This window comes from Onychostoma macrolepis, chromosome 08, assembly GCF_012432095.1.
Source record: "Onychostoma macrolepis isolate SWU-2019 chromosome 08, ASM1243209v1, whole genome shotgun sequence".
NCBI lineage: Eukaryota > Metazoa > Chordata > Actinopteri > Cypriniformes > Cyprinidae > Onychostoma > Onychostoma macrolepis.
The window spans coordinates 4,240,196-4,266,797 of record NC_081162.1 but is presented as its reverse complement, the minus strand read 5'-3'; the positions used below and the strand labels follow the sequence as shown (position 1 = coordinate 4,266,797).

General features: G+C 35.9%; 2 protein-coding genes and 1 long non-coding RNA gene across 4 annotated transcripts in view; 2 read left to right on the top strand and 1 right to left on the bottom strand.

Annotated features, from left to right (window-relative positions):
- The window catches only part of prickle3 (prickle homolog 3), a 48,175-nt gene extending 28,265 nt beyond the window's left edge, over positions 1-19,910 (top strand). The window contains exons 3-11 of the mRNA XM_058784316.1: positions 928-1,111; positions 2,455-2,568; positions 3,372-3,509; positions 5,176-5,379; positions 6,297-6,483; positions 8,660-8,986; positions 13,131-13,409; positions 13,496-13,873; positions 16,914-19,910. Coding sequence (XP_058640299.1) covers positions 928-1,111; positions 2,455-2,568; positions 3,372-3,509; positions 5,176-5,379; positions 6,297-6,483; positions 8,660-8,986; positions 13,131-13,409; positions 13,496-13,873; positions 16,914-17,350 — 2,248 coding nt within the window. The 3' untranslated portion in view covers positions 17,351-19,910. The remainder of the gene's footprint in view (positions 1-927; positions 1,112-2,454; positions 2,569-3,371; positions 3,510-5,175; positions 5,380-6,296; positions 6,484-8,659; positions 8,987-13,130; positions 13,410-13,495; positions 13,874-16,913) is intronic.
- LOC131545477 (uncharacterized) overlaps positions 17,150-26,602 on the bottom strand; it is a 29,025-nt gene continuing 19,572 nt past the window's right edge. Inside the window, exon 3 of the long non-coding RNA XR_009272438.1 lies at positions 17,150-17,271. This is a non-coding gene — a long non-coding RNA (uncharacterized LOC131545477). The remainder of the gene's footprint in view (positions 17,272-26,602) is intronic.
- On the top strand, positions 20,494-25,837 carry fam110a (family with sequence similarity 110 member A). 2 transcript variants are annotated; one of them, XM_058784319.1, is made up of 4 exons: positions 20,494-20,532; positions 20,666-20,718; positions 20,857-20,900; positions 23,702-25,837. In XM_058784319.1, the coding sequence occupies exon 4, from the start codon at positions 23,832-23,834 to the stop codon at positions 25,098-25,100; it is 1,269 nt and encodes a 422-aa protein (XP_058640302.1). In that variant the 5' UTR covers positions 20,494-20,532; positions 20,666-20,718; positions 20,857-20,900; positions 23,702-23,831; the 3' UTR covers positions 25,101-25,837. The 2 variants fall into 2 exon arrangements, with proteins under 2 accessions (XP_058640302.1, XP_058640301.1); XM_058784318.1 differs by lacking the exon at positions 20,494-20,532 and having other exon boundaries at positions 20,544-20,718.

Genomic DNA, 26,602 nt, shown 5'->3' with positions numbered 1-26,602 from the left:
AAAGTTGTGGCAATCTCATGACTCTCACACATGCACTTGTCAATGCAGCTGTCTGTTGTTGGTGCAGTCTCTGCTATTTTGTTGTTGTTGTCCTGTCTCTTTAGTTTTATTTTCTACTGTGAAACAATGGCAGTGCTGCCACCTTGTGGAACAACTGATTAGTGCAAGACAAATTCAATGTATTGTACACGTACGACCCAAATCAATTACAAAAATTGAATGGTGCACGTACAGTACATGCATACTATTCTGGTGACGGAATTACATTTAGCAGACGCTTTTAGCCAAAGCGACTTACAAATGAGGACAATGGAAGCAATCAAAATCAATAAAAGAGCAATGATATGCAAGTGCTATGAGAAGCCTCAGTTAGCCTAAATCATATATATATATATATATATATATATATATATGTGCGTACTGTTCTGATAATGAAATTTGTGTCGCGTGCATTGTACGCTTACACTAGTGTACATGTAAAAAATATACTAGTATATAAAAGTAGGCCTATACTTTTGTGAATGTTTTCCACTTTGACTGTGGAAATGAGTGGATATGTCCTATTGTGTTTCATGAAAAACGTTTCAAGAATATTGTTTTGCTACATGGCGGCGAGTAGACAGCATTTTTTTTATTTTGTGTGAACTGTCTTTTTGAGGAAATGCTGAAGTTGCACAAATGTACCATGGGCAGTGCCGTCTCCTTCTTTCTCATGTTTATAAAGTCTTTTTTTAACTGCTTTAATTTAATCATGAATATATCATTTTGTTTTCCTGGTTGTCTGTTTCACAAAATTGTTTTAATTCCCTATTTATTTTTTTTAACAGATCCTAAATCATGAACAGTTCTGTATAGGCCTAGTTTGAGATTGAGTCAGTTGTTTTGGCTGTGTTCACTCAGCGCCGCTCTGCTGACCTGTTTCCACAGGAAGATCTGTGTGCACTGTAAGTGTGTGCGGGAGGAGCATGTGGTGCGCACTGTGCCCGGACAGCTGGAGAGGATGATGATGAAGCTGGTGTCAGACTTCCAGAGGCACTCCATATCCGACGACGACTCGGGCTGCGCCTCAGAAGAATACGCCTGGGTGCCGCCCGGGATCAAGCCTGAACAGGTGAGCAGGCAGCATTCAGAAGAATCTATAAATACAAAGGCATTTTAGTAAAGTGGCTGATTCAGAGCAAACTCTCCAATCAGTGAACAATCACAGCTTCTCTTGCACTCAGTCATCAAAGCGGATGCTCTTTTCCATACAATGAGACATAATGGTGGTTCACACGTCAAGCTTCACTAAGGACAAAACATAATGTTGGTTGCCTTGTGTAGTTTTGATATTTAACATTGTCTTTTCCACATTTTATTTTATTCTGCCCAGTAACCACCGGAAGAGACTGTACTCATTTGAAAAGCGACCAGTCACAGTTTGTTTGTAGTTTTCTAAGCCAATGTGAAATTGTATTATAAGTGTGAATTTTTTTTTCTTTTTTTATTGCATTTTTTTCCCTATCACATATTTAAGTAGATATCAATCGAAACCTTAAGTCCAGTTCACACTGTGCGATTTTGGCCACGAATTGGTCGTCTGAGACCAATCCAATCCTGATAATATTCCTATAATCCTAGGCTAAAATCTGTAGTCTTTGATTGCTGGTTTGACATGTTCACTGACAGCCGATTAATGGCTGTTGCGATCATCTTGACTGTCGTATAGTCTGACATTAATGACAACTGATATCCCACAGTTTGACATGACCATCATGTTCGTAGTCTGACAAGCTAATGTTCTAATAATCTGCTAATGACAGATACTATTTAAACTAAACTGAGCTAGACAATGACATCTCTGAATTCAATAATGAAATGCCTTTAACTGAAAATTGAGTGTTTAATCTTATCATTATACATTACTGACACTCTATCCTCTAATTTGATACTGTTATGTGCTTTGACACAATCTGTATTGTTAAAAGCGCTATATAAATAAAGGTGACTTGACTTGACTTGACAAGAAACAATCGTAAAGGACTATTAAAATCGCAGAAATTTGACAGAAATTTATACCTGGGGGCTATTTTTGGTATGAAGCCTAAACAAAATCTCACTTGAACCTCAATTTTTGTGATATCAACTTCAAATTTGGAACATAACTTAAATTGATGTATTGCTTTGATTTTAAAGCAATTTTAGATTCCAAAATATTTTGTAATGTATATATTTTACATAAAAAACCAGTACAACACATTTTCTTTACAGTAAACAAACTTCTATAACTTTTTTTACACTTTAATTTTTTAAAATTCTTTTCACTTTCAATAATCTGCTGATTGTCTTCTTTAAGAAGGAGCAACCTTAGCTCTGTATTCCAAAGCATTCATGAATTTCATTTCATATGCATTTTCACGTCTACGTTCAGAAAAGGCGGGTGACAGTTAATTATCTGTGTTCATGTATCTGCAGGTGTATCAGTACTTCAGCTGTATTCCAGAGGACAAGGTTCCATACGTCAACAGTCCAGGAGAACGATATCGAATTAAACAGCTTCTACACCAGCTGCCGGCCCATGACAGTGAGGTAAAACTGCTTACATCCAGATCCCAAACCCACAGCTGTGAATCCTGAATCTATGAACCCTACAGCCTGGTCTTAGATTCTGATCTGAAATCAGAGATGAATACTAGCTTATGAGTACTTATTTTTATAGTAGTGAGCAGTATGCATTGTTCATTTTTAAAACTGATTAAAAACAACAGTACAGTACACTACATGTTGTCAGGTGTACATTACTGTCACTTGTTATCACTTATTGAACTATGCTATTCATCAAAAAAGCAGCACGACTGTTTTCAACATTGAAAATAACAAGAACTATTTTTTTTTTTTTTTTAGTATACAATCATATTAGAATTATTTGTGAAGGATCATGTGACACTGAAGACTGGAGTAATGAAGCAGAAAATCCAGCTTTGATCACAGGAAAAAATTACATTTTAAAATATATTAAAATACAAAGCAGTTTTTTTTTTTAAATGTAATGTTTTGTAATATTACTTTTTATATTTTTCATGATGAGCAGAAGAGGAAAAAAAAAAAACTTATCCAAATGCAATTATATTGTATATTATGGTAGTAAAAAATAAAATACAATAAAGTAAAATAAAATACAATAATTGACATAAAAATAGGCTTCGTTTTCATTATGCAAAATATAATTTCTTAGGGTGCAGTGTTTGTTTTGTTTTTTCATGTTCGACATGTTTTCATGGATTTCACCATCCATATTCACCTGAATTCATTAATTTCGTTGATAACGTTATGTTGCCAGTGTGTGTTGGTCTTGCGTGAGTTGTAACAGTTCTGTAAATGTGTGTATACAGCCTCAGTACTGTAACTCTCTGGATGAAGAAGAGAAGAAAGAATTGAGGTTATTCAGCCAGCAGAGGAAGAGGGAGAATCTGGGCCGTGGCATCGTACGACTTTTTCCCGTCACCATGACCGGAGCCATCTGTCAACAGGTAGAGAAACAGAGACACCACAGTGTGACAGTCTGCTGATCACATCAGCCCTGATGCTTCTTCTCATCTGTTACGTCACCTTGAACTCACAACTCCCTGCTTCACTGCCCTGGAAAAAGAGTGCATACTTATCTGAGTATCACTTCAGCTGAAGTATGGAGTGTGCATTGAGCTACTTGAGCTGAAGAAGCTCTCGTCTGGCATGTGGCTTCAGGAAACTTTTTGATATGCTGTGATCAATTCAAACTCCAGCCTGAGCAGAGCCAGGACAGATATCATATGTACTAGATAAAAGCACATACTTTCCATCCACCCCCTGCGATATTTCAAGGGTTTGCCACATTTCAACACCCATAATGCACTCCAGCTGATGAGTAGCTGCCAGGAGGGTGTGACTGGGTTGAGGAGAGGCAGTTTGTGTCATGTTGTGTTGATCTGTGTGAATACTCAGTCTTTTTATGTCATCAAACACAGAAGTAACAGAATTAGTAGTACATAATCTTTCTTTGATATTTCTACTTGGAAAGTTTTTAATTTTGGCTTTATTATAGCTGTTTATTATAGATGCTTTGCTCTGCTAAATAACAAGACAGTGCTGTTAAAGAGTGCTAGACTTGATGTGAAGCAGACTTGTGGTAAAATCACTGTAACAAACTAGAATGGCTTAATGATTTTTTCAATGTTCAATGAATAATTACATTTATTGGTGATTAAAATCAGGATAAACCTTTAAATAAAAAAAATATTTATTACTCATCCTGCACTTTGTTTAATAATAATATTATATTTAATTATTTTAATGTAACTAAATTATAAAAATTAAGTCAAATAAAGAGATATATTACTGTAGTAATAATACTATTGTATTGTAAAAACAAAAAGTATGGAGTGTTTAAATATAATAATAATAATAATAATAATAAATAATTTTAAAATGCAATTAATAATATTTTTATTATTTTATTTAAATTAAATAAACTAATTTTGTACTATAAATAAAAAACTATTTAATAATAATAATAATAATAGTATTTTATAGTACAATTATTATTATTATTATCAATAATTGTACTATAGTGATATTTATTTTATTTAAATTGTATTTAATAATAACAAACAACTATTATTATTATTATTATTTTAAAATAGATAAAACATAAATATTACTATAGTAATAATAACATGGTCTTGTGAAATAAAATAAACAATTATTTAATGATAATATTAATAATTGTTTTATTTTACAGTACAATGATAATAATAATAATAAATTATTCTTATTGTTTAAATATTTTTAAGTTATACAATTATTATTATAGAAATAATACTATTGTACTCAAAAACCTGTATTTAATAACAATTTTTTTTTGTACAGTACAACAGTAAAATGACAATACTAATATTTATGGCTGTTTTAATTTCTATGCTTCAAATGTTAAACCTAATAGCTTTTGTTATATTATTATATCAGTAAAAAAATAAATAAATAAGTAAAACTGCAGTGATGAGGAGATTTCATGGGATCTTTCACTGTTCTGCTTGTTTCCGTCTCATCCCAGCGGTCATGTGGGAGCCGCCAGTGCTTTCAGAAAATGCTGAGTTTCCACCGTGTAATTATGAGTTTGGAAACTTTCTAAATCTCTCTTCCTCGCTGTGTGTTGATCAGTGTGGCAGGCAGATCTGCGGCGGTGACATAGCGGTGTTTGCGTCACGAGCGGGTCACGGCTCCTGCTGGCATCCTCAGTGCTTCCAGTGCGCTTCCTGTAACGAGCTGCTGGTGGATCTCATTTACTTCTATCAGGACGGACACATCTACTGCGGCCGGCACCACGCCGAGCACATCAAACCCCGCTGCCAGGCCTGCGACGAGGTGACCGCCGGACGTCCTCTCCGTCCCTACAGTTATCACACACTTCATATTTAGATCAATTTGTTGGTATTAAATATCTCAATTTGTTGCAGGCGTGCTTATCACACATGTGCCAGACACGCTGATTATTAATTATTTAATTAGAAAATTAAATAAAATGTCTATAGAACAGTGTTATTTTAGTGGCATTATTATAGTTTCTGTTAGTGTTTTAAATTAGATTTTATTTTGATATTTTTTGTTTTCGCATTTTTACGTTTTAGTCATTTTTATTATACTTTTTTAATTGTATTATTTCAACAAACTAAAAATGAGATTTTTTTTTTATATTTTATTTCATTTAATGTTTATTTTATTTCAAGGGAAAAAAAGGTTTTTATATGGTTTTGATTTTAAGTAACTATAATAACTCTGTTATACTAATACTACTATACAATCTCATACTATGTTTTTTAAATAACCAAAACCGAAATTTGATCTCAGCTGTGCATCAATGAGTATTTAACAACGATAATAATTATTATTATTATTATTTAAACACTATTTATAATTATAAAATGTATCTATAAAAATTACAAAGTTAAAAAAATAATAATAAATAAGTTATTTTGGTCTCACTATTAGACCTTTTTTATTATCATTATTATTTATTTTTCTGTTTAAATTTTAGTAATTTTGTTTTGTTCTGAGCAAAAATTGTTGCCTTGGCAACTAACTGGGAATTTTTGTTTATATGGTTTTTGTTTTCAGTTAATGTTTCTTTTATTTACATAACAATGTTTTATTTTTAGTTCACTAATATTACTGCTGTACTAATAATACTATACAATCCTATACTATTTATTAAACAAACTAATAGAGTTCAGTCTAGCCCTGCATGATTCAAACACACTGTTTGCTCCTCCTGTGGTGATCAGATCATCTTCGCGGACGAGTGTACGGAGGCGGAGGGCCGGCACTGGCACATGAAGCACTTCTGCTGTTTCGAGTGTGAGACGGCGCTGGGCGGCCAGCGCTACATCATGAGAGAGAGCCGGCCGTACTGCTGCCACTGCTATGAGTCTCTGTACGCTGAATACTGCGACACCTGCGGAGAACATATCGGTGAGAGCAGGCAGACAACACTGCATACCAGCACTAGATTACATGAACATGACACACAGTGAGAGAGTGGGAAAAAAAGATCAAAAGAATATTTAGAATAAATATATAGCAGAATTTCTGAAGCTGAACAAAAACATTTCATCAAAGGGAAAAAAATTACATTGAATTTAGCATATTTTTGGATATTTTATCTCCCACTTTTTATCATAATATCACATCACTATAAATAATAATATTTTTTTTTACAACCATTTAAATTAAAGGCAATGCAACAAATACTACCATTATGTATAAATATAATTTAAATAACATGCATAATATACAATGCCCTCCACTAATATTGGCACCCTTGGTAAATATGAGAAAAAGGCGGCTGTGAAAATAAATCTGCATTGTTTATCCCTTTGATCTTTTATTAAAAGAAATCACAAAATTCTAACCTATCATTGAAGTAAAACAATTGAAAGTGAGGAGAAAACCTCATGATGAAATAAATGTTTTTCTCCAATGCATGTTGGCCACAATTATTGGCAGCCCTAGACATTCTTATAAGTAAAAGATCTCTAAAGTATTTTCCCATTTATATTTACCTTTTTTAGCACACCAGGGTGACTAGGAGCATGAAATTGTCCAGCCATGACTTCCTGTTCCACAGGATTATGAATGCTATCTGATAAAAAAAATCTAAACCTCTGTTAGAAATCTTATAATGGGCCGTGGTTGGATCTTCCATCAGGACAATGATCCAAAACAAACATCAAAATAAACACAAAAATGGGTCACTGAGCACAAAATGCCATGACCGTCCCAGTCCTCTGACCTGAACCCTATAGAAGATGAGTGGAGTGAACTGAAGGATCTGGAGTGATTCTGGATGAAGGAATGGTCTCTGATCTCCTATCAGGTGTTCTCCAAACTCTTCAGGCATTATAGGAGAAAACTCAGAGCTGTTATCTTGGGAAAAGGATGTTGCAATAATTGGGTGCCAACATGAGCTAGAGAAAGCATTTATTTCTCAATGAGATTTTAACCCCACTTTCAATTGTTTTACTTCAACGATAGGTTAGAATTTTGTGAATTTTTTGAACGAAGGATTAAAAGGTTAAACAATGCAGATTTATTTTCACAGCCACCTTTGCTCATATTGACCAAGAGTGCCAATATTAGTGGAGGGCATTGTACATTTTTGCATTACAATATCGAGAATTTAGGGGTAATCTTATTATTTATCATGAACTTATTATGAAATTTATCATGAAATTTAAGTCTCATATTAAAGCCTCAACATTATAATAATCTGTATTATGTAATGCCACCAGAACATCAGAAGCTACTATCATTTAAAAGTTTGGGATCAGCAAGGTTTTTTAAATAAATTATTTTTATTCAGTAAGGATGCATTAAATTTGTCAGAAGTTGCTTCTATTCCAAATAAATTGTTCTTTTGAGCTTTTTATTCAAAGAATCCTGGAAAAAAAAATATGATGCACAAAAGTATGATGCAGTACAACCGTTTTCAACACTAATAATAATCAGAAATGTTTCTTGAGCAGCAAATCAGCATATTAGAGTGATTTCTGAAAGATCATGTGACACTGAAGACTGGAGTAATGATGCTGAACATTCAGTTTTGACATCACAGGAATAAATTACATTTTAAAATATATTCAAATAGAAATCTTTTTTTTTTTTAATTTTATTGGAATAATATTTCACGGTTTTACTGTATTTTTGATCAAACAAATCCAGCCTTGATGAATATAAGTTTAAGATATAAACAGATATAAATATAAAAAAGATATAAATTTAAAAAATGGCATCAAACATTTGAATGGTACTGTAAATAAACTGCCATTTATTAATATTACTATTATTATTATTTTCTACAATACTACTTCATAGACTTAGGTGTTATACTTTTAAAAGGATGCACTAGTTGCATATATAAAACATTTATTTGCCATACCATGAACACATTTCTTGATCATTTTTACAAGCTGAAGTTGTTTCTGTGTAAATGACAGCATTGCTACAGATGCAGAAGCTTAACTTGCATTCCATTCAGTGATGGCAGTAAAAAGCTCAGTCATTACAGAGAAATGCTGTGCTTCCTGATTGAGATGTTACATGACTGAAGGGTTTGACTGTTCGGATTGCTCACTCTCTCCGTCTGCAGGTATAGACCAGGGTCAGATGACGTACGAGGGCCAGCACTGGCACGCATCCGAGGCGTGTTTCTGCTGCGCCTGCTGTCGGCTCCCTCTGCTGGGCAGACCCTTCCTGCCTCGCGGCGGACTCATCTTCTGCTCCCGCTCCTGCTCGCTCGGGGAGGACCCAGACAACTCCGACTCCTGCGATTCTGCCCTGCAGAGCAAACCAGTGTCACACAAGAGCATTCAAAACCAGCCGCGCACTTCCACACCACAGCCACAAGGGGGAACCAACGTCAGAGCAGCTAGCACAACAGCAGCCAACGAGGGTCATTTTACACTGGACAGCAAAGGTACATGTTGTTATGTGTTTTTCTATGATACTTCACACATATGCATTATTTTCACAAAAAAAACTATTCAGGTGCATCTCACAAAAGCTAGCAAGAATATAATTTTACCCCAAAGTCAAAAGTAAAAAAAAAAATATTTTGCATAAAGAAAAATACTATTTTTAGTAATTTTAAGAAATGTGACGTTCTTTTAATGACAAGTAATAATATTTTCCCAAATATTTTCATTGTTGTAATATGTCTTAATGTTTTATTTAGGTTTGTTTTTAAATAATTATCATTAATCTTAATGATTAAGCACTTTTTCTCACAGAATTCTTATTTTTAATTTTTAAAAAATGAAAGAAAAGAGATATTCTTCAAATTAGAAAGTGCATTTGTGAATATACATAACAGTAGTATTTTTTTTCTCTTCATGTTAACTTGAAAAAAAAAAAAAATCTCCTCCCAAAATTATCATTACAGTTAAATAAATAAATTAATTAAAAAAATGTTATTTTAATTGAAAAGTGTAACTGTATGTATATATAGTTTCAAAAAAGTTTCCAGACAAGATGATCAGTGTTTAGGTCCTAAAATAGCTTTGATTTTCAACATTATTATTATTATTATTATTAATACTTTTGTTACTTTTATTCAGCAAGGATGGATTACATTTATCAAAAGTGTCAGTAGAGACATTTATTATGTTACAAAAGATTTCTATTTCAAGTAAAAAACTTTATCAAAGAATCCTGAAAAAAGTATCACAGTATTTCCACAAAATATGAAGTAGCAAAACATTGATAATATAAGAAATTTTTCTTGAGCAGCAAATCAGCATATTAGAATGATTTCTGAAGGATCATGTGACACTGAATGATGCTGAAAATAAATTACATAAAATATAATAAAATTAAATGGAAAACGATTATAATAAATTGCAATTTTATTATATATATATATATATATATATATATATATATATTTAGACTTCTCTCAAAAAAAAAAAAAATATATATATATATACTTACCCCAGACAGGTTAAATAAATAAATAAAAAATCAATCAATAAAATAAAAAATATCATACACTTCTTACATCCCATAACTTCACACATCTAAAGCATCTTCAATATCTCCATTTTAACAAAGTCTAAAAACACCTCCCAGATATAAAAAATTTCAAAGGGTCTCTTTCTTATTACATATGTCAGTTTTACAAGAGCCAAACATGTTAAGTTTTTCAGCCATAGTCCAATGGAAGGGCAATTGGTATTTTTCCAGCACAGGGCAATAGAACGTCTTGCTTGTAATAGACACAAATCCGCCAACTTTCTTTTTTTAGTGGACAAAGAGCAATCATCTTCATACATACTCGATATACATGATACAGGACTTGGAGGAATTGGAGAGTAAGTAAATTGAGAGACATATTGAGTCACCCCAACCCAAAACTTCTGCACCTCCTCACATTCCCATACATGGGAAAATGTACCTTGAAGCTTATTGCATTTAAAACACAGATCAGAGATATAAAGGTTAAATATATTTAATCTTGCAGGGGTTATATAAGTTCTCATTACCCAATTATATTGTAAGAGTCTCAACCGAGAGTTCAAAGTTTGTGTTTGTGCATTTAAACAAATTGTATTCCAGTCATCTAATGAAATATCCATATTTAGATCTTGGATCCATGCTTGTCTTTTATTTTCAGAGCTTTCTTTATGATTTTCTCTTAGTATGTTATATAACTGGGTAATCCGCCCTTTAATGTAGCAATCTTGCAATGTAATTGTTTTCAATATCGACATTGGGGGGAGTTGTGTAGAATTTTTGAAACACGTAAAAATAAAACTTCTGAGTTGCAAATACTTAGTGTTTCTGAGGTATGTGAAATTTCGCTGCAAGATTATCAAATGGCATTAATATATTGTCTTCATAAAAATCATTCAATCTAATCATGCCCTTATTCATCCACAATTTGAAGCCCATATCCTTTTTAGCTGGGCTGAAATGATCATTTCCCCAGATAGGAGAAAAACGGGAAAGCACTGTCTCCAAGATATTTATGGGCTTCGTTCCAGATTACAATGGTATTTTTTACAAATGAATTATTTGTCCTTTTTTTTAGTTCTTTAAGCGGTGCTGAATATAAAGAGCTGTCAAGTGTCAAGCCTTTTGCGGCCAATTTTTCAACATGTAACCAAGACAGCGGCTTCGCTAGAGAACCAGAACAATGCAGCCCTCAACTGAGCAGCCCATTAATACGATAAGACATTAGGTAGTTGGAGCCCTCCAATTTTAGGTAATATATTCATCTTAATCATGTTTATTCTTCCCATTAAAGAATGTTTTTAAGAATGAGTTTTAGCTTAGAACAAGCAAAATAATCTGCCAATGGGGTAAGAAAATTAAGTGAGTTTTTGCTTGAAATAAGATTATTTTTGAGTTGTTTTTACTGAAAACAAGACAATTTTTACTTCACTAGAAAATGCTTCTTGATTTAAGAATTTCTAGATATTTTGGCTGGAAACAAGACACAAAATCTAAGTAAGAAAAACATTTTTTGCAGTGTAGTTCCAGGTCAGTTTAATCACGTTCTATATTAATGCGCTTCCTATAAACATTGGTAACCATAGTAACATACAGTTACAGTTGAATAGTAATACAGACGAAAATAACCGTCATTTTTTTTCGTTCCGGTCAAATATTGCATTATTATTAAAGGGATAGTTCACCCAAAAATGAAAATTCTGTCATCATTTACTCATCCTCAAGTAGTTCCAAACCTGCATGAATTTCTTTGTTCTGCCGAACACAAAGGAAAATATTTTTAAGAAAGTTTGTAACCAGGCTGTTTTGGGGCACCATTGACTTCCATAGTAGGAAACAAAATACTATGGAAGTCAATGGTGCCCCAGAACTGCTCTGTTTCCCACATTCTTCAGAATATCTTCCTTTGTGTTCAGCACAACAAAGACATTCATACAGGTTTGGAACTACTTGAGGATGAGTAAATGATGACAGAATTTTCATTTTTGGGTGAACTATCCCTTTAACATCTTTAATATGTGAATGCTGGCAAATGACCATGGCATAAACATCTTGTCAGGATACAATTCGTTTAACATTTACAACACAATAGGAAAAAGCATCGCAGAGAAAAGGTTAGCTGCGCGTCGGGTGGTTCTTCGCCTCCACGTCGTGCATTCAAATCGTTTAATGCACAGCTAGCCGTTGATTATCCCTTACGTATTTTGACGAATAAAATAACTAATAGGTTATTTTTGTACAACCTACATTTTTTTTTTTTTTCTCTGTGACACTTTTTCCTATTGTGTTGTAAATGTTAAACGAATTGTATCCTGACAAGACGAATAAAAATACACTTTTTTTGCTACTGTGTCTTAAGACACAAAATTCGTTTAACATTTTGCTGTCAATAAATTCAAGACTCTTGACAAGAGGAATAAAATAACAAATACAATTTTGTGCAGACTACACGTTTATTTGTTAGCCTATCTCTCTTTCATTTAGTAGGCTAGAGGAAATTTAAATGTGAGATTCTGGAAACGAGATCTAAATTTAGCGGGAACGGTCGGGTCGGGAAGAAAATTATTCTATGCGGACAGCGGGTGAACAAAGAGTGAATAAATGGCGGGAGCGGGTGGGTGCGGGATAAAACCTCGCGGGAGCGGAACTAAAAAACAGTCCCGCACAGACCTCTACTCCACAGGTGACTTTCCTGGCTTTAAAATAAGAGTGATGAGGGTGTCAAAATGACAAAAGTGTCATTAATCTCACCAGGATCTGTTGTAATTACCCTTTTTCACTCCTAATTTCATTAATGGATCTTTCTGAAATTAATTTCTTAAGCTGCCAAGCTAACAATTTGGTGGGTTTTTCGCCCTGATCATAATAAGTTTGCTTCAATCTTAATATACTATTTTCAGCTTTTAATGTGGAAAGTTCCTCATACTCCACTTTAAGGGTTTGGATTCTTCTTCTTCAAAAAAAAAAAACATATTACCAAAACACAGCAAGGACAATTCTTTGTGAGATTCACCTATGCGATCAGCAGTTGTAAAAATGTCCTCCATGCATGTAATTGACACTGTTCGTATTCAGAAGAATCTCTAATTATCCGCTTGTTCATTTTGCAGGTGTTCACACCTCTTTCCATCCTATACCGAATGGCCAACCTCCGCTGTATGAACACACACACACACAACACTCACAACTCTGTCCAGCAGCCAATGACAGGACAGCAATCGTTTGCAAGGACCAATCGGGCATCAGCACACAGCAAGTGGATCACCGGCCAGACAGTCTGGAGTTTACAGTGGAGCTGAATGGATATGCAGAATTTGGCCCTTTCCCCACGAGCTGCACGTCTAGAGGGACTTCCACTGCAAAGGATTGTGGGAACGTCAGTTGTACAGGTATGCTTGATTTTACGGAGTCCGATTCAGTAAAGCTATTTATCATATCTGAAGCTGTATTTCTTTCCTGGCTTCCTCTTTCATAGGAATTTCCTCTCAACTGGAGTCTTCAGATGCGTTTGACGATCTAAATGACTCCGACTCCTTCCCGCCTCCTCCGCCCCCTGTTTTCTTCGATCCGTCTGATTCGCCGACCCCTTCGGATTCCGCGGCCGCTGTCACTGAAGCCGAGGACGTCCCTGCGGCACCAGTCCGCAGCAGCACCGCCAGGGTCAGCTTCAGAGAGCCAATCAGCTGCAGTTATTCAGTGGAAGAGGAAGAGTGGGAGGAAGAGGAACGGGTGGAGACGGAGAGAAGAGAGGGAGAGGATGAGGAGCAGGAGGAAGATGGAGAGGAAGTTGAAGGAAGTTTGGGACACAGGTTGCGCTTCTGCACTGAAGTGCCATCTCAAATGGACCTGCTGGGTAAGATCATAATGTCCACTAAAACAATGTGCTATTATTATAGGCTATTTAATGGCTTTTCAGCAGCATTCGAGCATTAAAATAGTAATGAAATAAACAACAATGGCACAAATGGAAAAGGGTCAAAAGTTTTGAATCATTATGATTTTTGGTAACACATTCAATATTAACTAAGATTATTCCCTTAATTCATTCCTAGCTGCTGCTTATTGGTAGCAAGAAAGGTAGTTGGTTAAGAGATGTAGAATATGGCCATGCAGGAAAAAAAGCATTAATATGTGCTTGATAAGTATTAATAAACAGCCAATATGCTAGTACTATTGCATGCTAGTTATTGCAACTAGTTAGCAGTAATAATTGTTCTTAAACTAACATTTTACCAGCTTATTTAATGTTTCTGAAGTCTCACAGCATCACGGTTTCCACAAAAAATATTGGGCAGGAAAAAAAATGATTCTTATCATTATTAATAATTGAGCACCAAATCATAAAAGGGTGTCATAGAATGATTGCTGAAGGATCATGTGACACTGAAGACTGGTGTAATAATGCTGAAAATCCAGCTTTGATCACAGGAATAAAATTACAATTTACAATATAAAATCTTGGGAAAAATATTTCACAATATTACTGTATTTTTGTTCAGATAAATGCAGCCTTGGTGAGCATAAAATGCTTCTTTCAGAATATATATACTCCTATGTGTGCACAGCTAGAGAAAATAAGATTTGTATAAGATTTGAATCAAACTTTTATGTAAGAAAAATGATTTAAGAAATAGAGAAAACAAATACAAATAACTTCAAACCAACATTTGGTCCCAATCTGATCACCTTTCTGAAGGTGTTTCTGAAGGTTTAGCATCTTCACATTTGTTAGAAAAGCACAACAATTCATAGCCATTTCATTCATCATACCCAACAAAGTGGTCTGAATATTTTCTACCTTATTTATGGATACATTTACATTTATGCATTTAGCAGACGCTTTTATCCAAAGCGACTTACATTGCATTCAAGTTACAGTTTTTACATTTGATCAGCTCTTGCTTTCCCTGGGAATCGAACCCATGATCTTGGCGTTGCTAGCGCCATGCTCTACTATTTGAGCTACAGGAAAGCCAAAAAATAAAAATAAAAATAAAAAAAATACCAGGATAAAAAAAATACCTGATGAGTTTGTGTTGGAAATGTTTAAAGACTGGGTTTCCCAAACGGGGGTTTGTGAGGGAACGGCACAGGATTTATAAATTCACAAAAAGTGAATAATTAATTCAGTAGAACATAATTTGGTCCCACTTTATATTAGGTGGCCTTAACTACTATGTACTTACATCAAAAAATAAGTACAATGTACTTATTGTGTTCATACTGTATTTCAAAACACTTTTGCTGCTATTGAGGTGGATACGGGTAAGGTTTGGGGCAGGTTTGGTGGTATGGGTGGGTTTAAGGGTGGGTTAAGGTGTAAGGGATGGGTCAACAGTGTAATTATAAATGTCATTACAGAATTTAATTACAGATGTAATTACATATAGGTATTTTTAAAAATACAAGTACAATGTAAAAACATGCATGTACACAATAAGTGCATTGCACCAAATGATTAATTCAAATGTAAGTACATAGTAGTTAAGGCCACTTAATATAAAGTGGGACCCATAATTTTAAAATAAACCAATGGGGCTGTACAGTCTTATCATGCTGTGCTTATACAGTCATGTGTTATTTTAGGAAAGACACTTTTATTTAACATTACAACGAAGCTGTTGGTGTTTCGAATCTGTACCTGATGCAGTTTTAGTCACACATTTCAGTGTTTGATTTTTTTTTTTTTTTTAATTCAAATTCTGGTTTGGACAGATGGATTGAGTAGTAATGAGGCCAGACTGAAACCAGTGAGCCAAAACAAGAAATTCAAGTAGTTTATCATGTCATTATTGCTTCTCCCAAACAATACCAATTCTGTCAGCATTCACTCACCCTACAAACATGTATGACTGACTTTCTTCTGTAGAACATAAGGTGAATGTCAGAGGAATATTCTTACAGATTTTCAATATAATGAGTGAACCAGGACTAGGGCTGCACAATAATCGTTAAACTCATCAGAATTAATACACTTTCACATAAGCATAAATCAAGAGAATGTCAACTTAACGTGGTGTGCTCACAGATTTAATCACAGCAAACAGTGTGAAACAAAACAGACACTTTTATCTGAGTGGAATATCTTAATAGAGTCTGCAAGTTTGCCAGTGTTTTCAGCTCATCAGCACTATTTCCATAATGTAGAGAGAACGTGTGCATGCTTGCCAGGTTGGGAAGATTAAGTAAAACACCGGGCAGAACTCCTGACATCTGGCAACCATGACCATGAAAGCTTGCGGGGGCTTGTTACCAATCTAAGATAATGGAACAGTCAAGTGGATGAAACATTTTTGGGATAAATATCCTGCAGGCAAATATTGCAGACGATTATGCCTAGTAAATTGTGAGAAGCAGAAATCCCGATCATGATTAAAATAAGATTTATCGTGCAGCCCTAACTGTGGGACTCGGGTTGTCAAGCTTTAAAAAAAACGATTCAAAAACACTATAAAAGTTTCTCACAAGTTGTGAAGACTAATATTTAAGTCAGTATTCACTGATAATCATTTAAACCAGCGAGCTAAAGAACTGGATCAGCCTGTTTCATGATCACTCGAGACTGGTTTTGTGAACTGGATCAGCAGATTCACAGCAAAGATCTGACTCAAAATAATGATTTCTTCATGAATCATGAAAAAGTCCTGAAATTTGTAAATGATGACAAACTTTCATTTTTGGGTGAAGTATTCACAAGTTATACACACACACACACACACACACACACACACACACACACACAAAAACTGCTATATAGCACCATCTTTAAAGATATAGGTTCTATGTAGCACTTAAAGTGTTCCCCTTTAAAAACCACTTTTAGTGCTATTTAGCACTTCTTTTTTTTTTATAAGAGTGAATGTTGTGACTTACATCGATCATGTTTCCTTCAGATGGGTCGTACCAGCGCAGTTTCCGCCGGGGAAGCGGTGGCCACCATCCCACGGAGAAGCGGCTCAGACGCTCCCGAGGTTCACGAAGCGACAGACCTCGTCTGGAAACCCTGGAATGCAGGGTAGGAGACCGCAGGCGATCCAACAGCGTCCTGGACAGCAGCAGGAACGGCAGCCTTACCCTGCACTCCACCCGCTACCGGCACGAAGACTCCTGCTCCACCTGCTCCTCTTCCTCAGACTCTGGGGAGGAAGGCTTCTTTCTGGGCCAGCGCATTCCTCTGCCGCCACAGCTGACGGGTGAAGAGAGAGCAGCAGAAGCACAGCCAGAGGACGAGGACAAGAGCCGAAGAGGAAGCTTCAGGAGAAGAAGGACACAGAGTCTCAGTACAAAAGACAAAGACAAGGACAAGGACAAGAGCTGCATACTGTCCTGAGACCAAGACGTGTGTGTTAAAAACTAAAGAATGCGGTCAAGACTCTCTGAACCAGCAAGCTGCTCAGTCAAGATCAAAGTTGATGAGTGACATTTTGTGTGATAAAAATAGAAACTCTTTTACATTCTATGCATCTGTGTAACAGTATTTTTATAGAGGTGATGATATATTATCCAATATCAGTTTCAGTATCAGGGTGCTCAGTCAAATTTACTGGCATTATAATTCAGGCCGAGGAACATTTCTAATTCAAATTTTGTTTGTTACGGGAAAAGTTATTGTGCCGAATATTTGTGTTTCACACAATAAATTCACTCCAATTTTGGCATGCTGTTCCGTATGGAAGCTTGTTTCCACCACTGAAGAAAAAATACATAAAAATAGTAATCGCAACTTTTTTCTCACAATTCTGACTTTTTATCTCGCAATTGCGAGTTTGCGTTTTTGCAATTTACATTTACATTTATGCATTTAGCAGAGCTTTTATCCAAAGCGACTTACATTGCATTCAAGTTACAGTTTTTTTTTACATTTTTATCAGCTCTTGCTTTCCCTGGGAATCGAACCCAAGATCCTGGCGTTTCTAGCGCCATGCGCTACTATTTGAGCTAAAGGAAAGCTCAAATAGTGACAAAAGCAATTGTGACTACTTTCTCAGAATTACGAGAGATAAACTCGCAATTGCAAGTTATAAAGTCAAAATTACATGATACAAAGTCATAGTTGCGTGTTAAGTCAGAATTGAGAGAAAAAAGTCGCAATTACCATTTTTTTGGAAAAAAGTCATTTGTGCAATATAAACTTGCAATTGTGGAAAAAGTCAGTATTGTGAGTTTATATCCTGCAATTCTGACTTTATAACGACTTATCTCGCAATTCTGAGAAAAAAGGCAGAATTGTGCGATAAAGTCACAATTACCTGTTTTCAATTTTTTATTCAGTGGTGGAAACAGGCTTTCATAGGTTAGAACAATACGTCAGATGGATGTATGGAAATGCAATTTCACTCCTAGTACGTGGCGCTTACAAGTAAGCAGAATTACGAATTAAGTTTTCTAACAGCAGTTCAGATTTTTGTATTTATATTGTTTATCAAACAACACCAAACACACAGACAAGAAAGCCGCTTCTGGATTCTTCCTCCGTTATTCACTGTTGCTTAGAAAAAGCTGCTTAGTATATTCGTGAGCGCCACCAAATTTTAGCTTCATGTAACAGCAGCGACTTTGGGCATGTGACAAAAACGTTTGAATGCATATAAGGAATATAAGCATATAAGCGGCGCAGTATGCATCATGTTTCATGAATGCAACACTAAATGTTTGCAACAGTAACGTGACACTGTTGTCATATGCCTTCATAAAAATAGTCATCTTATGTTTTTAAATCTAATTGTGTGTTAAAATATCTTTGGCGGTCAAATAATGAAATAAGGCATTAAAAATCACAGATGTGCAATTCCATGGAAAGTGTGTGGTCAAATCAAGCACATTGCATTGTGGGATGGATTACCCAGTGTTTGCCCTACTAAATAATGCACGTTTTGTCAAATTTAGACAAATGTATGACAAATATCCCATGCCTAAGGAAAACATTAATTGTATTAACAGTATACAGTTGAAAAGTATACAAAACCAGTTAAAAATCATAGAAATGAGATGTTATATTCAGTGTTGGGGAAAGTTACTTTTAAAAGTAATGTATTACAATATTGCATTACTCCTTTAAAAAAGTAACTAATTGCATCACTTTTTCTCATCTGGCCTGGGTTTGCTTGTTTGTTTTTAATATACAAAAGTTATATTTTTGGCAAATGTAAAAGCCCTTTCACACCAAAAGTGAAATGAATAAGCCTCAGGCTGAAGAAAATAATTTAATTATTGCAGGTTTGTCATATTCTGAGTTTGTATTTAACTGTGTTTATGTGTTTTTGAGGAACACATTTAGTTTAGAACTACAGTAACGTCACATTCACACAGCGCAGACAACACCTCCGCACTTACTCCTGATTTCAATCAACATGCAACATGGGAAAACAATATTTATTTGAAAAAAGTAACTAGAATATGTTCATGTAAATTAAAAAGTAATGCATTACTTTAGTAGTTATTTGAAAAAAGAAATCGGATTACATAACTCGCGTTACCTCCAACTCTGGTTATATTTCGAAAATGTGTAGTCCCTTAAGTTCCACATCTGCTAAAGCCGTAGTACAAGTTAAAAAGTGCTAAATCCAAAACAAACTACTTTAACAAGTGAATAGTTGTTGCTTGTTTGACTGGTTTTGAGAGAGCTGTGTAATTTGCACTTGCTTAAGGTTTAACTAAATGTGAAACTTATTGAAATGCAAACACAATGTTGTGGAGTTATTGTATTTGAGCATGTACTAGAAACGCAAGTCAACAAACTGTATAGCAAAAAGTCTACTACAGGTCATATCAGAACAGAATGTGGGAAAATATAGTCTTTATCTCCTCGTCAACTGTATTATATGTAAATATTGGCATTTCAAACCTCTCTGTGTGTAAATGAGAGTTTAAATAAAGACACGTGACTTTCACTTTGTGTTTTGCAAAATAGAGATAAAAAGATGTTAGAATTGTATTTTTATAAACAACATGGTGATGGTTTTATATTCTTGTCAAAATGCTTTCTGGCTTTATATAGTTTTAGAAACTTTAAAAAGTTATCTTTTTGAATGAGAAAAATAAAACACTTGATCCTAAACATTGTTCATATATATATATAATTTTTTTTTTTTTTTTTTTTTGTATGTTAAAGTAAATTATTTATGGCACCAAGCAAAAATGACAATTACAGACACATCTTGTTTTTATCATGCAAATTTTTCTATAAATAAATTAATATATATATATATATATATATATATATAAAACAGAATTCCAAGATGAAAAAGAAAAATATATTGTCTTCTCAAAGATAATTGACTATCAGCTAATTTGCTGTCAAACAGCTCGTCTCTCTCTGCATACAGCGACACTTAGAGATTCCAGACAAAAGGTGGCATGAGAATTTTCTCAAGGCCAAAGTAGTTTTTTTTCTTCAGTGATCAGGTGACTCAAAGGGCATATGGGACATACTTCCTGGAGTGTGAATGAGTTTCTGATTGGATGGGACAACAAAAAAGCATAGGAGGAGTGTTTGAAGAGAGAGTCAAACCGGTCTGGCAAGTTTTACTTTCTCCTTAACACAATCACACGCGTGTACCATCTGCCTTGCTTGCTTGCTTTCTGCTCTCTTGACACACAAAAGACATTACTGACTGAATCCTGACTCTGTTTCACCTGAATCAAGCTTTAGCGTTAAAGGGGAGACCAATGCTGTGGAGTTTCCTGAAACAGTCGCAGGTATGTTTGGCTGGCTGTGTGTGTATTGTCTGTGTCTCAATGTGATCTGATACACTTAAACAATGTGGCTAACATACAGTGTGCTTTACTACATTCTGTCTCGTTCTAATTCCCCCGTAACTGTTGTTTTGGTTCTAGACATATTCCTGGATCATGTAGAGACATGCCTGTCGCTGGAATCTGTAAGTGAAACCTTGTGTTCCATTTATTCTTGTTGACCTTATTTTTTTTTTTTTTTCGTGCCTTAAGGGATCAGTTTCATATTTACTTCATCTTGAATTATAACCTCATTGTTGTGTTTAAAACCGGTATATAGAAATATATATAAAGGGAGAGTGAGGTTAGAAAGATTGATTGATTGATGGAGACAACTGGAGAGCAGAAAGGATGGAATAATGTACGGATTGTAAAAGACAGGAAAGGATAGTACATGCCACGGCGCACTTTAACCTTAGGTGGAGTGCTGGCTGTTACGGTAAAGGAATGATAAACATTTAGACAATGAGCTGGTATATCATTGGCCGTACTTTGCTAAGTGAAAGTATCTTAAGTCCATTGATAAAAGCAGCACAGCTGTCGTTTATTAACAACACTGGACAAAAATCCAGTATGAAACATCAAAATGTCCCTTGAGTTAACCAGTGTCACATTTCTCAGTAAGGTCACATTCCTAAGTGGGCATGTAATTGTCACAATCTTGAACAAATGTTTCCATATCAGTCATGTTGCATGGTTTGCTAAATGGAAGGGCACTGAAATACGCTTTCAGTGTGATTTAGAGTTATTTTAGGAAGTGTTCAATTAATAATTCCTTTAAAAATCAATTAAGTGAATGTTAGTTTCATTGATATTCTAGAGGAAAGTGGTAGCCTTTTTTAGCCACTGCTAATGGAGTCTTCTGAGAATGGCTTCATAATGGTTTCAAGCCATCCTGCAACATGCATCAACAGCCTAAAGAGCTCATAAGTGGTGTTTGCTAAAGCAAGTATCACTATTATTAATGCTCATACTTGGGAACAAACCTCTAACCCGGGGGTGTCAAACTCAGTTCCTGGAGGCCTGCAGAGTTTAGATGCAACCCTAATTAAACACACCTGATCCAGCTAATCAAGTCATTTAGGCTTATTTGAAAACTGCATGGTTTGTGAGTTGGAGCAGGGTTGGAACTAAACTCTGCAGGGCTGCGGCCCTCCAGGAACTGAGTTTGACACCCCTGCTCTAACCCCAAGTGTTTATTTTTTTTGGGAGCATAACATGTCCTGCACTATTTTTGTTATGGTCGTGAAAGACTCAAATTGTGCAGCTTGCTGATGAGAGTTGTGCTATTACGTTTGTAAGCCATTAAAATAATTTTAAGTAGCAGACAATGAAACTGACGAAAGAAAATCCCATAGACTTATTTAAGGAAAGGCCTGTGAAATCTGTGTGTGAAACAGTTTACAATCATACCGTAGTAAATTGCATTTTACCGGAATGCTACTGATGCTGTATCTTGTCAGGCGAATGCTGGAAAAGCACTTATCTGCTTGTGACGTAGCATATCCTGTATCTCGTTCTAAACTTTAGTCCGTTTCAAGTGAGGATAGTATCTCAACAGCTGTTTATGACCACTATTCATATACTGCACACCTTTAAAGCTTTAGTTCACCCAAAAATTTTAATTTCCCCATGATTTTCTCACCCTCAAGCCATTGTATGTGTATATGACTTTCTTCTTTCAGACATGTATCTGACTTCTTTCAGATACAATCGGAGTTATATTAAGAAACATCCTGGCACTTCCAAGCTTTATAATGTCAGTGAATGGCTGTTGAGATTTTGAAGTCAAATCCTCGTTTTAGTACTTCTTATTCATGATCGGTGTTTGTGTTTCGTCACTTCTCACCAGAGGTTTACGCTAGGTCTATGTCCTACATCATCCGCTGGAACACCACTCTCTCGTGAATGTGCGAAAAACAGTTAGCAGAAGCTAGAGATTACGGTTTATAAAGTTTTAAATATGGATATTTTTCTTACACAACGCATTGATTCGCTTCAGGAGGCCTTTATTAACTCCCTGGAGCTGTGTGGAGCACATTTTATGATGGATGGATGCATTTTATTGGACTTCAGTTGGACTATTGAATATCAACACCCATTCACCCATTCATTATAAAGCTTGGAAGAGCCAGGACATTTTTTTTTTTAATATAACTCTGATTGTATTTTCTGAAAGAAGAAAATCACATACACCTAGGATGGCCTGAGGGTCAAGGGGTAATTTTTATTTTTTGAGTGACTTATTTCTTTAAGGTAAGAGTTTAAAAACTCACCGTGTACATTCTTTGGGCTCACAGCATCCCAGACACCAATATTTTAAATTATAAAAAATAAAAATAAAAATCACTGTCTGGACAAGTATTTCGCTATAGAGATTAAAAAAAAAAAAGTGTAGGACCATGATTTTTCAGTAGTATTACAGCACACGGTGGGTGTATATTAGCACTTACCGGAAGGATCATTTGGACCCCGAAACTGTGACACACAACAGGGATAGTTCACCCAAAAATGAAAATTCTGTCATCATTCATGCAATCTCAAGTTGTTCCAAACCTGTATGACTTTCTTTTTTCTGTTGAGCACAAAAGAAGATATTTTGAAGAATATGGAAAACAATATGGAAATCGATGAGGATTCGATGAGGAGGAGGTTTGGTTACCCACATTCTTCAAAATATCTTCTTTAGCAACACTTAGCCACAACAAACCCAGCCACATTCTAAAAACCCAACACTCATTGCAATGCACTGGCAACCGCCGACAAACAACGCCCTAAAATTGTGGTTGGTGACTTGCGCAGGCGAGCACCACTCATTTTTCTTCAGCAAATGAAAAAAAAAAAAAACTACTTTATTAAAGCAAAGTCTTTAAAAGTGTGAGTGCATAGAAGAGTAAACTGTCTAGCTGCAATTGTCTGTTTCTCATAATTATTTCTGTTCCCCCAGGTATTAAAACGTGAATCCAGTGTCTCCAATGCATTAATGTGGAAGTATACTCCGCCTGTAAGTCCATTCATCTACTTCCAAGCAAACAAGAGCAAAAAAGAGAAACAGCTGAAATTTTTAATTTCCAAGGATGTCAACTGACACTCTCCAGCCATCTTCACGGAGAATAATAAGGCTGGCTGTAACTCCTGGCACTCCAAGTCGCAACCTAGAGTCCAGTTGTCCAGTCAAATCATCTCCAGGCATACGCAAACCGAGCGCGGTGGAACGTTTGGAAGCAGACAAGGCCAAGTACGTCAAGAGCCAACAGGTGGCTTTGAAGAAACAGCAGCCAGTTATTTGTCCATCCAACAACAGCCAAAGTGGACAAGGTGCTCAACAGCCATCCAGGAAGATCCCTGCAAGACCTACAAAGCCTGAGACGCCACCTCTTAACCTGGAACATCTTTGCAAGCTGATTGATGGAGTCAGCGACGCCACTGTCCCAGTCGTATCTACACAACCCAACAACAAAGAGAAAGATGCTACAGATCCATGCAAGGCAGCAGTGGAAGAACCTTCTCTGGGCTTGACTTCAGCAAGTCAAGGAAAAGCTCCAGTAGAAGCCTCAGGGGCGAGTGGATGTCCTACCATGACAGTGCGGAGAGTCGACGTCAGGCCGCAGTTACCTCAGATGAGGATGGCTGGTAGACCACAGCTACAGACCCGCCCACCGGTGCAAAAGACCACACCTCAGGTCCCAATACAACTTCTGCGCTTGCTTAGACCGTACACACAAACAAGTCATCAGCCAATTGATTTCAAAAGGTTCCATAATGCCACACAAACAAATGTCACCCGAGGGCCTATTAAACCACCAAACTGTGCTGCGCAAACCTCACCTTCTTCCAAATCCCCAACTAGCCCACCTCAACCCCTCTCCATAAAACCAATCACAGAGCCATTATTGTGTCCCTCTCCAACCCCACCTACTCCAAACTCCATTGCTTTGCTCAAACATGACTTCCAGTCCCCTCCATCTCCAGCCATCACTCGCCACTCCTCAACAGGCTCCAGGAAGCGTCCTTCCCTGACGCGCTCAAAATCTGACGTCAGCGACTGCTTTTCACGAGCAGGAGCAGAACTTGAGCGCTTCTTTAATTATTGTGGCCTTGACCCATCAGATTTAGAGGAGCTAGCGAGACCGGGTTCTGACATTGTGTCTGTTTCACGTCTACGTAGCGCCAGTGCGCCGGCATCGGAGCGTTCGGCTGAGGGTGAAGATGAGGAAGAAGCAGCAGCAGCAGAAGATGAACGTCCTCTTTACGGTGTGTCGGTCATTGAGAGAAATGCTCGAGTGATCAAGTGGCTTTATGGGATGCGCCAGGCCAAAGAGAGTCCCAAAGTTGCCAATATGTAACGGACAACAAGGGATTAAAAAACAACCACTATTCAGACTGAAATCAAATACAAATTGCTTACTTCCCCATTCAGTATTTTGTCTCTCATCTGTATATTTTTAGAGTTGTCTTGTTAAAACTGCTGTGTGTCATATATAACAGCTTATGCTTGTAGCCACCTGTGTTCTCAAACAATAACTAAGCATGCATGGTTATGATGACCACCAATAAACTCTTAAACACAATGCATTTGTTGCATTGTTGTCTTTTCAGCAATGATAGGCTATACTTGACGGACCAAATCAAACAATGGCAGGATTTTTAATGCATGCAAAGGTACTTGCGTCATCCAAAAAAATTAAAAAATTGTTGTTTACCTTATTGCAGCTAAGCTTTAATGCTTGTTTTAAAATCTTCTATCTTGTATCATGCAATGGCTAAAATAATATGTGAATATTTTTAATGTTTGTCAATGTGTTAAAACTCGTTGGTTCACTCAGTTGCATAAGATCTTTATTATTAGACAGAAAGGGGTAGACTTTGATGTTTTGGTAATGTTTGGTACATTGAACGCAATTGTACACAACATGCTCCATTTATAACTTGTGCAGAAGTGAGCAGATTTAATCTGGTAAGGGGTCTGTCATCAAATGGCAGTCCAAAAACCAGTGGTGTGTTGTACTGACAAAAATGCCGCTTTAGCAAACTGATTTTAAAGAATGGTAATAAAAATTTACCCCAGAGCACTTCAGTTTTGTCATTGTTTACTATGAAACCGTTTGGACAGTTAAAAAACAAAACGAACAGTTGCTTGAATTGGGGTGGCGTCAAAACTGGTGTTTCCTCTGGCATAAAAATAGCATTTAAAAGAATACAGTATTTGAAGGTCACAAGGTTTTTTCTGTTTTCACTTAATCATCACTTCCTGTTATTATGACTAGGAAAACTACGGTGGATGCAGTTACCGTTTTAGACCACGGTTTTAACCTTGCTTCTGTATATTTCCATCAAAGTTGTGGAAACACTATAGCCTTCTCTTGTGCCCAACCCATATATATTTTGTGGATGGCACAAGCATCCAGCTCATGGGTCACGCTTTCTCAGGAGAGAAACTGAGAAGCTTTGGTTCCTGTAGACCTGACTAGAGCTAAATTACTTTAAATTGTAGCATGACTAACTACAGTATCAAAGTTGCTTCTCCAACATTGAATAGAACTATGTAATTCATGTGTCCAACCTACTGTAAATCGCTCTCTCTGCAATGTGCACAATAATGGTTGCCGGCCGTTTTGAAGTGTTCAAATTTTGAATAAATCACTTTAAAACACAACACTTTAAAATTTCTGACAAGGTTTTGTCTCTATCTAAAACACTCTCTCCAAATGAATCTATAATCCAACAAAGGAAAGTTTATAGTTAAAAAAAAATAAATCACTGTTGTTCTATAAATCGTGGTTACACTGTAAAAGTAGTCCCTATTTGACTGACAGCAGCTCTAGTTACAGTGTGCTGTTCCTGTGGG